The sequence below is a fragment of the Panthera uncia genome, chromosome F1 (genome assembly GCF_023721935.1).
Source record: "Panthera uncia isolate 11264 chromosome F1, Puncia_PCG_1.0, whole genome shotgun sequence".
NCBI lineage: Eukaryota > Metazoa > Chordata > Mammalia > Carnivora > Felidae > Panthera > Panthera uncia.
Genome location: NC_064813.1, coordinates 21,942,154 through 21,960,491, shown reverse-complemented (window position 1 = coordinate 21,960,491; position 18,338 = coordinate 21,942,154). Strand labels below are relative to the sequence as shown.

Sequence of the window (18,338 nt, the reverse complement as noted above, 5' to 3'; positions counted from 1 at the left end):
CTTCCAAGTAGAGAAAGAAGTGTACCCAACCACATGATTATATTGAGATTCTGAGACTAGTAGAAATGTTTGGTTTTAGATAGCTATGCTGGTTGCCAGAGACTACTAATGGATTTTCTAAAGATAAGAATATTTTGGAAACCATACTCAAGTGGCATAAGCTTGTTTAGGAATCATAATTAAATAAATCTCAAGTCAACCAAGGACCACACAAGAAGATTATTACACTGGCTTCCAATTATTCTCACCTGGTGACTCTTTTGAAAAAGCCTGAAGATGACACCAGGTGTGTTATTTAAATGGATTAGGTGCAGCATTAATTCAGATGTTTTAGGTCAATGGAATGCTTTATACTAGAGATTTTCTGGAAAATTTCCCAGTTTTTTTAGTCTGCTGATACCAGATTATCAACCAAATAGAATGTTTCCTTTAAAAAAAAAATCTGTACATTTATATGTCTATGTGTATGTGTATGTATGTGTATGTCTACGTGTATGTTATGTGTAGTGTGTTATATATGTGTGCGTATGTATGTGTGTGTATGTATGTATATATATGTGTGTGTGTGTGTGTGTGTGTGTGTATATATATATATATATATATATATATATATAATTTATTCTATGCTTTGGATACATTTCTTTCCTTATATCCACATTTCTCTAAACATACAATGCCTAATAGAATGAGAGTATTTAAATCTAGCTGGCATTATTATATCTTTGTGCCTGGCACAATGCCCAGCCCATAGTAGGTTTTCAATAAATATTTGAAACTGCCATATTTCTTTAATTTCTAAAGAACAGTATGTCACTTAAGAACAAATACTTTGAGAAGAGTTTGCACCCATTTTCATCCAAGATCCACTACTTAATAGCTCTTTGACCTTGAAGAAATTCCTAATTTCCCAAGTCTGAGAAAAATGGGGGAAATAATGCCTACTTACTGACACATTAATGGTAAAATTAGTTGTACTCTTGAATATGTGTAAATTGAAGATTGTATCTATACTATTTCTATTAATGCAGATACACATGATTTTTTCTTTGGGCTTTGTTTTTTTGTGTTTTGTTTTTTTTTTTTTTTTTTAGAGAGAGAGCATACAAACGGGGAGAAGGAGGAGGAGGAGAAGAGAGAGAGAGAGAGAGAGAGAGAGAGAGAGAGAGAGAATGTTAAGCAGGCACCATACTCAGCACAGAGCCTGACTCAGGGGCTCGATCTCACAACTGTGAGATCATGACCTGAGCTAAAATCCAGAGTCAGACGCATAACTGACTGAGCCACCCAGGTACCCTGGGCTTATATATTTTCATAAAGCATTGAAACTCTTTAGGAAAGAGAACTAAAGCCAGTTCTATCAATCACATTTTAATTCAACATATAAAGGGCAGGCTTCACATTTAGTAGGAGGAAGAATTCTTACTGGCGTAATGTAAGAAAGGTAATTCCTTACTAATGTTACATGTTCTTTGGGTGTTGACAAGATGTTCTACTTTACACAGTCACTCACGAACCCAAGCTGATGGAGGCTCCACCATAATTTAGAACATTCGGCCTCTTCAGTTATTTCAGTGGGAGAAAAGACTGCAGAATGTGCATTGAATTTTTTTAAAAAAGGAATTTGTGTCACTCCTGGAATGACCAGATATCTCTGTGAGTGACAGACACACTTTAGTCCCTATTATCATGGCCTAGTGGTATACTGGATCTGGCTCATAATGGCTCATGGAGAGGAAATTATGCACTTTTTCTTCCCACCTCTGTGTTCAGTAACGTCATGTTGGGAGCTTGAAATCAGCCATGGTGGTAGTATTTACACCACAGAAATTGGCAAGTGCCCAGAATTAAGGCTTTTTATTCAGAAAGCAGTTTACCAACTCTCCACTAACCAACTTGACCTCTCCTAATGGAAGTGTATTTAGAAATGTAGAATGGCAAATGAATAATTAGATGGCATCATTATCTTCTATTGCCACAGTGTGCAAATCATCCCAGAGATGATGTTATCCTAAAATGCTATGCATCGACTTGGGTACTATAGAAAAAGCACTGAACTTGGAACAGTTGCCATTTAACTTGCTATCTAAACCTAGGCAAGCAATCATTTCTTTGAACATCAGTTTCTTTATAGTGTTATAAAGTCATCTTTGGATGCAATAGGATTACATCAAATAATGTGTGAAGAAACTTAGCATAATGCTTCTGGAAAAATTCACAAATTCTTGATGAATCTGGCATTTGCTGGTTCTTAAGGAGTCTAAGGAAAAGCACCAACATTAGTTAGGCATTTGGAGGGCTTTAGTATCATTTTTTAAACCTACACTTACAAAATGCCTATGGTAAATAAGAGACCGTTATCACCCTATGGGACTTTCAATATAGAGAGGTATTTTAGGCCTTTATGTTTAAACTAAGAAGTAGATCCATCCACAGATATCAGAGGATAACTAATTTTTCCTGGAGCTCTCCATGGTATTTTAGCCTGTCCTCCTTCACTCCTCACAGAGTCACTTCAATTCAGAAACCTAGACTTGGTCTACTCTGTTCCTTCTTTTCTGTTACTCCTTTGAGAATCAAGGTTACCTATTTACAATTTTAGGATGTCGGTAGGTATCTAGTATAACTTTATCTTTGCCTCAGCTCTGCTCACACTGCAGCAGCCTGTGTGTTCTTGACTCAGACCCTTCCACAACTTGACCAACATGACATTGTAATTCAGAGTTGTAATGAATTCAGAGTCATTTTGAGTTCATGGCATTGAATTCAGAGAGTAATTCAGTGTAATTCAGAATAAAGTTCATAATAGATCGTTGTGAACTTTAAAAAATTGTATGAGTAAATACACTGTGTGAAATACAATTCTCAAGAGTTCTTAGCCCATTCAAACCCTGTTTAGTGCCTAGTGTCTAGAAATTTGCCTGTTATTGTTGGAGCTATCATGCTGCTGCTAGGTTTCCCTCTTCTTAACTATAGAAGCCATGAGATTAGAGTGGCTTTGTGCAGAAATGGTACTTCAAGACATTCTATGGTGGAGAGATGTTTTTTGGAGCCAAATTCAAATAATCCACGTGATAAACAGACCAAATATAAAAACATTAAGTCAGTAATGTGGTCTTACTAACATTATTATATATAAAGAAAAATGATATTAAAATTGCTAGAATAATTTGGAGGAGAAAAGAGAGGGAAGGAATATGCAGCTGGACTGCCTCTCTTTTTCTCTGACTCAATTACAGAAATAGCTGAATATTATTTGTCCCACTAGGACCTTCACATCATTAATTCTCCTCCAACACCACTATGTCCATAATATGTGAGAATCCAGAGCCTTCTCCCAACGTTTATGGAGTTTGCTGAAAGCTTACTTTCTTAGGTCTCCTTGCCTCCTGATTATTTGTGTATTGATTATCACCTTCTGTACTTTGATACAAGACAAAGCTCAGCCTCATCAAAAATATCACAGGAAATCCACTAATAACAGGACTTGTGAGTTTAGTAGATTTAACTGAAGATTTGGAGTTATGTCTTGAAGCACCTTATCCCCTTCTGCTCTCTCCTTGGCCCCATTCCTCTTTTCTTCTTATTATGCCTCTACTTCTCTCCTCTGAATAGTCTCATGAGCTCCACATTACTCTCCTACTATGTAGATCAGTTCAGCATTTTCCAGTGTTTTCCTTGAAACCAGCATAATCAAATTCAGTGAGATAAGCATGAGAAACATATAGGGTGGCTATAGAGGTTGGTTTCTGGAGCTTTACTGAGTGTATACCACTGCTCTTCCACCTGATATATCTGTGAAATTAGGATAATATACTCCCACAGAGGGGCTTTTGTAAAGATCAAAAGTGATCATTTATAAAATGAAAGATTTAGTCTGTTGTACAGTTTGCATTTTGTATATGTTAATATTTCTTCTCCTTTACCATTTACTGGTTTATTTACCATCATTATACATAGAACCCTTTTGTTATTTTTCTAAAGTTCATTTATTTTTGACACAGAGAGAGTGTGAGTCAGGGAGGAACAGAAAAAGAGAGAGAGAGAGAGAGAGAGAGAGAGAGAGAACCCCAAGCAGGCTTTGTCCTGTCAGCACAGAACCCGACACGGGGCTCAGTCTCACAAACTGTGAGATCATGACCTGAGCTGAAATCAAGAGTTGGATGCTTAACTGACTGAGCCACCCAGGCCTCCCCCGCTTTTTGTTCTTATTAACACTAATATTTGAAAAAGGGAGCTGAGTTAAGAAGCAGACTAAAAAAATAATTTACCTTAAGATAACAGACAAAAATTATAAACTATTGGCAGTTTCTTAAAAAGACATTTTAATATGATGTTTTGTGTTCCCCAAATATTATCCAGATATTGTTGTAATTATTTTCAGAGAATGATTAGAGAATGATAAATGCATGCATGAGTGTCAGAGGTCATTTTAAACTAAATTAGTTTAATTTTTAAATTTTTATTCTATTTTTAAACCACAATTTTGGTTTATTTGTGATGCCCTTCATTCCTATTACCCTGGTTGATACAGAGTTGGATGTAGTTTTACATGAAAACGGACTCACTTGGAAATATTTTTGCTTACAAACCCTTTCAAATTCTATACCAACTGTTTAAAATACAATATAGAAACACAAAGTTAAAAAACTTGGTTAACCTATTATCCTTCATATTTTTGGCATTGCTCAGAGAACAGGAAACCTACATCCTTATTTCCATATACTTCATTAATTAGTGTGGTATTTTAAGGATCAAAATTAATTTATTTTACAATAATTTTATAGAGGTTAAAAGGAGCTCCTTATTCATTAGCTCTGCTCTATTTTTAATATATTGGTTAGTAATAAAATGCCATATTTTCAAACACAGGTAATTTCTAATTTTGTCACTTTGATATTAAGCACTACTCTTAAAATGGATCTTTGTCATTTGATTTGTACACAGCACATATGCAAGATAATTAACACCTGATGGCAGTCATTTGGCAAATTATGGGTCATGTGTAGCCTTGGTAACCTCAATCATAGGAGACTTTCTGAGTAGCAATTAATGATAATATATCATGTCAGTGAATAAATATAAATCAAGTCATCATAATATTGACCCTTTTGATTGTCTTTACATGAAATCAGGAGGCAATAGTGTCTTCAGTAAGGCACTGTGTGATCTAAACCAGTTGAAATAGACTTAACGAGGTTTTGTATAACCCCTAGGAAATCCCAATGTAAAATTGGATCATAGCCCATATGCACCACCACTCCCCCCTTTTCTTTGCTCTACTGTATGGAATTCATGACACATCTTCCTTTAGATATAATGGAATAAATGGTGGTACTGAGACCCCCACACTTACACAGTCCTTTGTAAACCTTAGGAAAATGAGCTGGAGTAATTAGCAGCAGCATTTACACTAAAAATACAACAAACCTGTTTTTATGGCCATGTGTTTTTTCTTTTTTTTTCACCTTCATTTTCCTTTATTTGTTGTTTTTTTTTTTTTTTTTTTTTTTAGTTTTTGCAGGTTTTGCTCAATGAGAAAAAAATATGGTAGTAAAAGGGACATATCTACTTCTCTTTCCTCTCCTGGTTGCTAAATAACAAGGAATCACAGTGATTTCAGGAAGGCTGTGTAGTTTGCGGAGCTCTGGAAGTGGCATGTTTTTTTTTTTTTTCAATATATGAAGTTTATTGTCAAATTGGTTTCCATACAACACCCAGTGCTCATCCCAAAAGGTGCCCTCCTCAATACCCATCACCCACCCTCCCCTCCCTCCCACCCCTCATCAGCCCTCAGTTTGTTCTCAGTTTTTAAGAGTCTCTTATGCTTTGGCTCTCTTCCACTCTAACCTCTTTTTTTTTTTTTTCCTTCCCCTCCCCCATGGGTTTCTGTTAAGTGTCTCAGGATCCACATAAGAGTGAAACCATATGGTATCTGTCTTTCTCTGTATGGCTTATTTCACTTAGCATAACACTCTTCAGTTCCATCTACGTTGCTACAAAGGGCCATATTTCATTCCTTCTCATTGCCACGTAGTACTCCATTGTGTATATAAACCACAATTTCTTTATCTATTCATCAGTTGATGGACATTTAGGTTCTTTCCATAATTTGGCTATTGTTGAGAGTGCTGCTGTAAACATTGGGGTACAAGTGCCCCTATGCATCAGTACTCCTGTATCCCTTGGGTAAATTCCTAGCAGGGAAGTGGCATGTTTTTAATCATGGTCTGCCTTAATATGGCTGTTTATCAGATTACAATTTTATATATAATTATATATAATATAGGCACGCATATTTCTAGTGCATTCTATCAATGTTGCTATCATGTGGTCATTTTACTTTGAGAGAGAATCTTGGTGATCAATGTAATAAAATATGGTGAACTCTTTTTCTTTCTTTTTTTAATGTTTATTTTTTATTTTGGGGGGCGGGGAAGAGAGAGAGAACACACAGAGGATCCCAAGCGGGCTCCGTTCTGACAGCAGAGAGCCCAGTGTGGAGCTCTAACTCATGAACCATGAGATCACGACCTGAGCCGAAGTCAGAAGCTTAACTGACTGAGGCACCCAGGCACCCCTGGTGAACTCTTATTCATAAATGTTAGGTGGGTTTTTGAAATGTCGATTCCTAGACTCCACTCACCATACATTCTGATTCAGTAAATCTGGGTTGGAGTCTGCATTTTTGAGAAACAACCTGAGTGATTTTGTATAGCTGTAGATGAAGGTGCTCCTCGGCTCTTATTTTGAAAGACATTGAGATAGAGGCTAACTCTGACTTACCTTGCTCTTGGGAGACAATGTAGCACTCTGGTGAAGACCTGGGAGCCTGACCTTACCATTAAAACCCCACCTCTGCAGTTAAGAAGCCTTGTAAACTTAGTTAGAAAGCTACTTAATGACTTAGTGCCCCATCTGTTTATCAGTGCAGTGGTGATGATGATATATATCTGATAGAATTGTAACGAAAATTAAATTAGCCAATGTATTTAAAGAGTCTGGACATAGAGGGAGCACTCAGTAAACATTAGTGTTACTATTTTATCCTGTGGCCTTCATCCAAATTATTTATTATTTATCCACATATGAGTCATTTCAGTGCAGAGCTATTCAATATTTAGTCCAGCCATCATCCCCTTTAGGAGGTTTTAGCCAAACTACAGGCTAGTCTATGTTGCTTTTATGTATTTTTGCATACCATTTATGTATTTCTAATACTGCATCATATTAAAGCTTTCTATTTCTCCATCTGTCTCCCTCATTAGCCATGAGTACTTAGAGGATGGGGACCATGTTTTATGCACATTTGTGTCTCAAGCACCCAGTGCTTTTGCTAGGACGCTGCTGAGCTGAGGATGCTGGTTGGCCAAAATCTGGATAGTGGTCAGCTCTCAGTGCTCGTCCTGGCTGTATCTTCCCAGATGCAAAGAAGGAGACCTTTTCCAGAGTCAAACTTGGATAGTGTTTAGGGGAGAAGATTTAGTCATTCATTCATTTCATCGATATTTGTTGAACATCTACCATGTAAAACCACAATGATCCATGTCCTTATGGAGCTTTTACAGATTAACTTCAGGGGTATTCACTAGTGACTCAACATCTATATCTTATACCATTGGGCCAGTGTATTACTGAATTTTATTTTAGAACAATCCCTTGGGATATGTGTTATAAAACTTGCATTTAAGGTGTAGAATCACAGTTAAGTTTAGAACACCCAGATCAGAGCCTCAATTATTGGACATCAGTCCTAATTAAACACTTTGTAGTTTCCCATACCAGGTAGTGTTTATTGTGACCAGCAACCTGGATCAACTCACGGGGTTTGTTGTTAAACATTTTTCAGACTTCTAGCAGTGGAAGGCACTCTGTTCGCATCACCGGCCTTAGTACGATTGATTTCAGAGCTGGTTTTTCCCGAAAGCCCACCCTGGATTTCAAAAAAACAGTCAGCAGACCAGTGCAAGGTTTGTATGCGCATATTACCAAAGTTGACGTAGTAGATATCCAAGTGCAAAACATTGCTCAGATTGTCTGTGATTTTATAATTTTGTGGAATTCAACAGAATTGGGAGTTATATTCTTGGCCTCATCACTTTTTTCTCGAAGTGTAAGACCAGTGATATTAAAATTACTCAGCTTGTTAAAAATTAAAATTCCTGGGCCTCACCCCACATCTCCTGAATTAGAACCAAATTAGGTTGGACCCAGGAATATGCACTATATCAAGCACCCCAGATGATTCCTAAACTTACTGAACTTTGAAAACTACTGACGTATATCTTGAGATTTTTACTAACATCTATAAATTACCTTGTTGTCAAGGTGAAAAAAGAGGGTTTTATGTGTGTAGATGGCTAAAAAATTAAAGACATTATGTGCCATTGTATGTTCAAAGATAAAATTACTGCTGCTTTTTAAACCTTGTTCTTATTTTATTCATGCAAGATTATAGGTTTATAGATAAAAAGATGTTTAATCGTTCCGTGACTCCTTAAATTTATTTTTTTCTGATCATTCTTTTATTACTACAACTACTGGAAGGATACACATAGTGAATCCTTAAAAATTAAATATTTATGGGGCGCCTGGGTGGCGCAGTCGGTTAAGCGTCCGACTTCAGCCAGGTCACGATCTCGCGGTCCGTGAGTTCGAGCCCCACGTCAGGCTCTGGGCTGATGGCTCGGAGCCTGGAGCCTGTTTCCGATTCTGTGTCTCCCTCTCTCTCTGCCCCTCCCCCGTTCATGCTCTGTCTCTCTCTGTCCAAAAAAAAAAAAAAAAAAAGTTGAAAAAAAAATTAAATATTTATGTAATTAAACATTAAGTAATACAGTATTCACAATTCTGATTTTTCTATGTATGATATTATTAAAATACCATAAAAATAATTAATTAGGATTTCCTAAGTTTCTCTGGTCATGAATAACTGTCTTTAACGTAGTAGAAAAGATTCTATAATTAGGCCACAATTTGTTCGACAGTTTGTAGTACTCATATTTATGATACTTCTCTGTTATTATAGTTCAAAGATTTATCTGATAAATAACTCAATTGTACATTACTTATTAATAATAATAATAAAGTCTTTCTCCTCTAGGAATTCCTACTTATGTGCTGCTGAATACTTCTGGAATTTCCATCCCAGCCAGAGTAGATCGTCTTGAACTTCTGAGTATCTCAGGCAGTTCTCTGAAGACTATCCCCGTTAAATATTACCCTGACCGAAAACCTTATGGCTTGTGGAATATTTCTGACTTTATACCACCAAATGAAGCCTTCTTTCTCAGAGTCACAGGCTATGATAAGGATGATTATCTCTTCCAGAGGGTTTCAAGTGTTTCCTTCTCTAGTATCATCCCAGGTGAGACATCATTTTATTAGACCCTGGAGTATTGATAGTTTAAGGGAGTACTGTGGTCCTATAGTAAAGAATGGAGTATAAAATAAAGAATAATATCTTCACATTATTACTGGGTTGTCAAATTGATGGACATTTACACTTAGGTAACACAATTTTTCTTAATCATAAAAAGCACATCCAGAGTTTCATGGGAAGTCTCACTGACTGCAGATCTGAAAATTCTGATTGGTGCAATCAGTGTAACAACTGGGAAATTCTGGTACTCTTACTCCCCCTAAAAAAAAAAAAAAAGCCTGGCACACACGCTCAGTGTTTGATCAAGCTACCCAAATTGGCCAAATGCTTATCAATGATTGTCAGAAACCTACTTTGTGAATAGTAATTCATTGTAAACATCTGGTGATGATTCTGCCTTTATGTGATAAGTTGGCAGTTAATCAGTAAGCTAGTTACTCATATATTTGCTGTTGTATAGAGATGAGAACGTAGATTAAGGATTCTTTGGAAGCATGAGGTAGCATTTCAGTTTGTCTCTACTCTTGCTATTTCTCAAGGCTAATGACAACTGTGATAAAAACTTTGGCACTGTAGCCAAAACTGTGGATATGCAAATCTGTAGAAGGATTATTTCTAATATTGTACTATTGGATGGAGGGACAACAATTTATCATTTATACATAAGGTTGTAATTTGAGAAATTCAGAAACAACTGTACAGCTATTCTTTAATGGTTGTCGAATTGCAAGATTAGAACCAACCTCAGTATTTCCTCATAGTTAGTTGTCTTACCCCTAAATTGAATACTGCAAAATCTGTTGGATTCTTAAAAATCAAGTTTTTTCCCCATTATTTTTGGGAAAACAATTACTGTATGACTTCAATTCTTTTTTTTTTAAGTTTACTTATTTTTGAGAGAGAGAGAGAGAGAGAGAGAGAGAGAGAGAGACATAGCATGAGCAAGGGAGGGGCAGAGAGAAAGGGAGACATAGAATCTGAAACAGGGTCCAGGCTCCAGGCTCCAGGCTCCAGGCTCCAAGCTGGCAGCACAGAGCCCGACATGGGGCTCGAACTCACGAACCGTGAGATTATGACTTGAGCTGAAGTCAGATGCTTAACCCATTGAACCACCCAAGCGCCCCAAGAGGCCTTGTCTTTTTGTAGAACCCGTGGGCAATGTAGCAAGATGGTGCCGGGGGGGCATAGCAAGGAATTTACATTCAGTACCCAGACTTTTTTGGTCCAGGTGAGGTGACTTGCTAATGGCAGGGCTTCCCCCTACCATCTGCTAGCTAAGGTGTATGACTTCAATTCTAAGCCATGTAGGTCCTTTTCAATATTTACATTTTTTAAATAACAATAGATTCTACAGAGGAGGAGGTATTGTACCTTATTCAGTAGCCTTTGTTTTGTTTTGTTTTGTTTTTTCTATATTGGTGGCACAAAAAATAGTGTCTTAAAAAATAGAGTCTCAGGTTTAATGAATACATTAGTAAGGGGTCCATGGAGAGATCCAGAAATTAATGGGGTTTGAACAAAGAAAGATAATTAAAGTGATTTTTAGTGATTTAGATTAATTGGAATGCAGAGGGTTTACTAGAATAATTAAGGTTTGAAGATTTTGAATGGATTAACAGGAAGTACCCAATTTTTGTGACCTTGTTGCCCATGTTCTGTTTTTCCTAGATGCTCCCAAAGTTACAATGCCCATGAAAACCCCTGGATACTACTTGCAGCCAGGCCACATTTCCTGCTCTGTTGAGAGTCTTTTACCCTTTACCTTGAGCTTTGTCAGAAATGGAGTTACACTTGGAGTAGACCAGTATTTAAGGTGTGTACATGTTTTATTAGCAGTTATAGAAAACATTAAACATCTAAATACAAACAGATACTTATTTTAATGTGCTTTTTCATTGGAAATTCTCATTTATTTGTTCCATAGTCTTGGAATATAGCAGTGAACAAAATAGGCACAGGTCTGTGCCCTAATGGAGAAAGAAAACAGATATATGTTTTATGATATGTTAATTTCTCATTTATAATATGTTAAATATGTTAATTTAATAAGTGCTAGAATTCATTCAAGGGTTGATTCAGGTTTTATAGAATCTGGATGTTATATAACTTGAGGGTCTCTTGTTAAGCCCAAGAATACAAAATTATGAATATAAAGTTAGGTACTAAACTTTGGAAGGGTCCTCGCAAAAGAGAAGAGTTTAAGCTTTGTTGGCTTTGGGGCAAAAAAATCTCTGAATATAATTGAGAGATGGGGTGCATGTGGTTTTGGCCAACTTGCAGTTTTAAAATTCAGGATAAGGGACATTTGAGCAAAGACCTAAACATGGTGAGAGATGATCATGCAGATAGATATCTAGGAAAAAGGATTTGCATGCCAGGAACAGTTAGTGCAAATGCACGAGGCTGGAGCTGACTGGGCATGGGGGAAAGAAAGACAGGAAGGAAGCCAGTGTGGCTGGAGTGCAGTGAGCCAGGAGAAGGGTAGAGGATGGGGTTAGGGAAGTGAAGTGTGCTGGGACAGCAGGTGGAGGGAGAGCATGTGTGGCTACTGCACGTAACAATCAGTGGGAGTGGGTGAGGAAGCACTGATCTTCCTTGTGAAGATGGATGGCTTTTTTAGATAAATATAAATAATCAATGAGAAAATTGAGTAGATCTTGAAATCTGGAGGATGATTTCTGGAATTTTTTTTTAATCTTACTAATGAAACAAACTACATTTGGAGAAAAACTCTAGAAATTATTTTACAAAATTTCTATGCTGTTGATTCAATAGTAATATAAATAACTTCCATAAAATGCTAAATATTTGACAGTATTAGCCTATTTAATCTCTTTAGGGGGTCATTTTAAGCAAAAACTATGGCAGGAATATTCAGTATCACTTTAGAAAAAAATTCCACTATTTGAAGATTGAACTGTATTACTTCCTGCTACTTTTTTTATATTGTGTATCTTAATGATTCCCTAAGCTCCATGTTTAATAACCAGCAACATAACTGACCAGGATATTAAATGATGAAGCCACATAACTGCCTGATGAAATCAAATAATTCTGTTTCATGTTTAAATAGTAACATGTTTCAAAGACACTTGAGATTCTTTATAAATATTAATTCATTAATTCCACACAATTCCTGGGAGGTAAGCCACAAGAATTCTTTCATTTTTCCAGCTCTGTGGCCCAGAGATGTGACATGCCTTGCTGACATATATTAAGCTCTTTGTGTGTAAGAGGCTAAAGACAGAATTTGGCATGGGTGGTGATGGATTGATACTCTAACCCTGATTCACTCGCAAGTCCCTGCCCTAGATTTCCTAATAACTTGAGACATGTGACTTAATCTTTGTTATGTGAGTCGCTATGGTCACTAGGGGATGTAAGAGAGAATTAGTTTGCATTAGCAGCAGGACACATTTCTATTTGACATGTTCTTTCCTTATTCCAAAGGTCATGCCTTCAAAACTTCTTAGAGTTTTAATGTTAACTGAGAAGACTACATGAAAAAAAGAGAATTATTTTCACGTAATATTTCATAAATGAGAGGAACAAGTATCACTGTCAAGAATATTCTTTACGTAATCTCACCCTGTTTACGTGCCTTTGAACTAATTACTTATCCTTCTTCCTGAATCTCGACTTACTTGTTTTTAAAACGAGGGACTAGAAGAATTGTCACTATCTGTTTCTAAAATATCCATGTGTCTAAGTTTTGATGAATCCTAATGTTGTGTGCTTGGGTCCGAACTAGGCATTGCAGAAAACATGACACACTGTATGTATTTCAAACTTCTGCCTCCCTGGAACTTACCAGTACCTCTTAGACGATGACAGTTATAAACTTGGACTTTGCTTACTGCTCTTAGGCATTAAAGATATAGCTTAGGTGATGACTGTGGCTTAGAGTACACTCATACTCCTTTTTCTTCTGAATGGGACAGAAAGGACTACTGACACCTCGTGTGTATATGGTTGAAAGGAAACATGAACTAAAGTGAATATTCTGTTACTAAAATATATGGAACAGTGACCTTGCTTATTTTGTCCCTTTTCTGATGAACAGGAACCTGTGCCTTCACTTTCTCTTACAAAGTCTAGATTAGTGATAAATACACATTAAGAGCTCAGTAAGTTCTTCGTGGCTTTTTGATGACGGGTATTTTTTTTTTTTTTTTTTTTGGACAGCAAGAGATCTGGTGTTATAACTGAGCTATTATATCTCATACCACTTTCAGACTTCAGTGTAAGGTGTCTTTTGCCTCTGCAATGGGCTTTTCATCTCATCTATGTCTTGAATGTTAAAGAAGGTTAAAAATAGCTATGGATGAGTGTAAGAAGAAAATTAAGAAAATAGTTATGATTTTCAATTCTATTTTAAAATAAGATAATGGCTATTTTGTAGATTATTGGAATCCTTTAAAGTATCTATTAATATCTATTAACTAATTAGATATGAAATATCTATCAGAATTAAATATCTATTACTAAAACACTTCCAAAAAATAGAAAGCAATTTGAACAGTGTTAAAGGCCAAAGAATAAGTATTTGTTAAATGAATGGATACATATTATAGCAAATGGTTTTTTTTAACCTAACTGACAGGTTTGATAATAAAACTGGTAATTTTTTTCTTTTGTCAACTTATACATAGATTGAACCAGATATGTTCCATAGCCTTATATGGAACTTATATACAAGAAAATTAAAGAGAGCTTTTTGGGATCAAAAAGTCAATTTTCTACCTTCAAACTCATGAATTACCTTGTTGAATTGCTTTGGTTGAGAACCTCTACTGAACAAGACCCAAAACTGGAAATAATATGGAAGGAGAGAGGATTTAAGGAGTGTTGCTCTATTAAATCTTTATCTTATATTTTCACATAGCCAGAAAATGTTTCCCTAAAGAAATTCACAAACTCTGTGTCTTATTGCCTTTGGTGTGCCTTTTGCTCAGAGAGCTTAACTTTCTTCTTCTTTTTTTAATATGAAATTTATTGTCAAATTGGTTTCCATACAACATCCAGTGCTCATCCCAATAGGTGCCTTCCTCAATGCCTTTCTAATTAAAAGGTGTATAATTTTAAGCTATGAGGAACTCTGTAGTTTCATCTGCTTATTTTTACATTGTTCTTTTGAATGAATACTTCCAAAAAATCACTGCTTTCAACTTTGTCTTGCTTTTGTCGTAACTAAAATGGTTTCTATTTTCTTGCCCCAGGGAATCTGCCAGTGTGAACTGGGAGATTGAAAAGGTCACTTTGTCTGATGAAGGTGCCTATGAGTGCATCGCTGTCAGCAGTGCAGGGACTGGACGGGCACAGACATTTTTTGATGTGTCAGGTAAGTAATTGTCACTAATTGCTTTGCAGTTGCCTGGAAAGCTGCACAATTTCCATAGTGCAGCTATGGAAATGGGATGTTTGATAATCCTGGCTTCACTACATATTAGCTGTGTGACCTTCCTTGGGACAAGCATTTAAGGACTCAGTGCCTTGGTTTCCCCAAACTATGATAGGAAGATAATTATCAGTAACAGTCTCTTATCTCATTGAGAAATGTGAGGTTACATGAGATAGTATAAACTCACATAGAAGAGAGCCTAGCACATGGAAACACTTAATAGACCCTAGCCATCATTGTTATTGTTCTTGTACTATTATCATTATTATTGTAGGCTCTCTTAATAAATGTTTTTTGAAAAGATCACCTAGAATTTTTATTAAAATTGAAAGAAATTTAAAGAAAGGAAGGGATAAAATTTAAGAAAAGGGAGAGATCTGTTCTGGGAATAACAAGGTTAAATTTCCCGTTTTCTTTCCCATATTCGTAATAACCAGACTGCTTTTATGAATGCATTCTGACATTAAATTCAAGACAGTGAAAGCGATCATGTTCAAGAAACACAGGACCTCAGTGGCTACAGTATTGGTATTAAGAAGAGTGGAAGAAATGCTAATTATTTCACAGTAGATAGTATGTTTCCTACAAATAAATGGGAGGCAAAACTCATTGCTTTTTATTTATTTTTGAGAGAGAGAGAGAGAACCTGAGCTGGGGAGGGGCAGAGAGAGAGAGGGAGACACAGAATCCGAAGCAGGTTCCAGGCTCTGAGCTGTCAGCACAAAGCCCGACACGGGGCCCGAACTCACAACTGTGAGATCATGACCTGAGCTGAAGTCAGATGCTTAACCGACTGAGCCACCCAGGCACCCCAAAACTCATTGCTCTAAGGTACAATATATTTTAGCGAAAAAGTCATTTTTCCTTTAATCTCCCAGAATTCTTAGGACACAAAAAGATTATCATTTTTAACCAATGATCAGGATTTAAGCCACTTACTCAGAACATATCTAGAATTTATTAGAAAGTTTGTTTTGATTGAATTATTTTCTACCTGTCTTATAGACTAGTGTTGCTGTGTGTTTAATAGTAACCCTATTCTGACCTAAATGTAGCTGCTGAGTTTATAACATTGTCTATACCTACTTTTAGTGTGGATGTGCATTTTCTTTAGGCAATTTAACACAAAAGCAACTGTATAACTGTAGGACTGTTTAGAAGTCTAGGATTTATGTTTGTTATCAATAAGTCCAAGCTGAACTTTAAAACAGAGGCATGCAAGCATGTTCTTCTTGGCGTGAATTTATTTGTATTCTCTTATTCTTAGAAAAATAAAGCTTGTCTCCTGAAACAATTCAGTTGACATGCATCATAAACTATTCATTTTTTTTTCATCGCCAGTAATTATGAAAAGCATTGGAATTGTGTCAACGTTCTTTAGCTTCTGGGAAAACAAACACTTGAGCACTTAACTATTTTTTCCCAACAATATTAATTGAGAGAAAGACAACAGGGAAAGAAGTTTGAGTGAGTTGATTTAGACATCTTGCATAAACAACTAGGAAGTGCCAGTAAGAATTTGTGAACTGACTCTTAAGAATTTGACTCTGTAGTGTCAGTAACTTCCATATGTGTGTTGTACACATGCCTCATTAGTTTAATTTGTGCCAGCCAAGCAGTGGTATCACTAGGAAATTATAACGTGCCCAAGCCAGTGTTCAGGAATTATGTCCCACTCAGTCAATTATGAAAGAAGGAACAGAAGCACTGATGGTAACAGCAGTGACTGTAATGGCAGAAATAACAAGCAAGTGCCCCTTTGGACTTGGAAGAATAGACATTTCTTGCCAGGCTCACTGTTGCCTCAAACCTCCACCCACTTCTGAATCCCCTGTAGCCTGGGCTGAGATCCCAGCAGTTAGCTAAAGGCATGCTGGAATCAAGTGCAAATTCATAGGACAGTTAGGTCTTATATTTTGGAAAGGAGTGTTAGAAAACAAGGCATTTTGAGATAGTGGTGTTCTGGTGTCACTATGGACACGAATTTATTTTGTAAAGTCAAAGGACACCCAAGCACAGTTTGAAGAAAAGCTAACGTTCTACCAATATGTTACCCTAATTTTTTATTCCAGCATTTTCTTCTAGCTGACATGTGTAAGGATTTTTAGTTCATGAAAAATGTTGATTATTGAATGTTTTAGATGCAAAATGGGTATAAAAAGCATTGTACTTCTTTTATTACATATAAACATACAGAAACAAACGAGTAGAGTTGCAGAAACATGAAAAACTCTTTTCAAGGAATAATTGCTAATTTAGTACGGTTACAAAGTTACATTAATTTTATTTACTGAATTTCTTTCTTAACACAATGCCCTCCCCTGAGGGAGTACACACACAGAGTACTAAAATTCTGGGTTTACATAAAATACCGGGAATACAGAAAACTTGTCAGGGGCATGTCAGTGACAGACAATCTTAATTTATAATTACAGGATATTGTATTAGAACAGGATAAGGGCTTGGAAATAATCTTGTGCCACCTTGTCATTCTGTAGCTAAAGAAACTTAGGCCTGGAGCAGGCGATGACCCATTATGATTATAGGGATGAGAAGAAGGTTCCTGGTCTCCTGACTCCCTGTTCAGTGATCTTTACCTAATGTCATAAGGCCTATACTTGTCATTCTTCTCTCAGTTATGAGGTTCTGAGGTTTCATCTCTGGTTCCCTAATTCTAGCCTTAGTCATTCTTTTACTTAGGAAGGGCTGTCCCTCAAACTTCTAGGACCAGGCTATTTCTGGCAGTCTATTATCTTGGCCTCCTTTGCACACTGTTGTCATTCTCCCTCATCATTTCCCCCAACCCCACAAATTTATTTATGCGTACATAAATATTTAAGTATATACACTATTTATTATCTCTAGTTATTTAGGCAGCAATGATATTGTATGTCATTCTTTCAAACCTTATCTGTTCCCATATATTATTAGAAAGTTAGCATTTTACATATTTCAATTTATGCTTGAAAAGGGATTAGACTCTGAGGTGGGGTTTGTATACAAGAAGGTTATTTCTAGGAAAATGCACTGGTAAGGGAGTAACAGAAGTGGAAGAATTTAAATTGTGATATAGTCACTGCTAGGGCCTTACTGGATCCCACAGGGAATTCTGGAGCTGTCATGGCCCTGAATCAAGGCAAGAGAGCCTCGATTTGTTTCCTCATTAAGTGGTCCTGAATGATGGGTGCCCTGGAAAGGGGGGATTTACCCTGAGCATGTTAGCTCCCTTGGCTATGAGCTGTATATAACCAAGAAGCATAGCAGCCAGGGAAATGAGTACCTATATCCTTAAGAGGACTCTGGGCATGTGCCCAGCATTCCCTACATGCCTAATGTACAATTTTCCATTTTCTAAAAATCTCAAAAAATACCTAGTTTAGTTGAGGAAGTTTGTGTCAAAAGAACAAAAAAGAAAACCATACAAACATCATGTGGCCTTCATAAAGATCTCGATAGAATGTGAACACATGTATTTATGATGACTTTCAGGTCTTTGATGGTCTATACCATCTTGGATATGAGAGTCATAGAACATTAGAACTAGAAAGGGTCTTTGAGATA

At 36.5% G+C, this 18,338-nt stretch overlaps 1 protein-coding gene across 1 annotated transcript in view; it reads left to right on the top strand.

Annotated features, from left to right (window-relative positions):
• Positions 1-18,338, top strand: part of HMCN1 (hemicentin 1) — a 463,881-nt gene that overhangs the window by 174,069 nt on the left and 271,474 nt on the right. The window contains exons 7-10 of the mRNA XM_049634070.1: positions 7,847-7,967; positions 9,098-9,361; positions 11,045-11,189; positions 14,596-14,717. Coding sequence (XP_049490027.1) covers positions 7,847-7,967; positions 9,098-9,361; positions 11,045-11,189; positions 14,596-14,717 — 652 coding nt within the window. The remainder of the gene's footprint in view (positions 1-7,846; positions 7,968-9,097; positions 9,362-11,044; positions 11,190-14,595; positions 14,718-18,338) is intronic.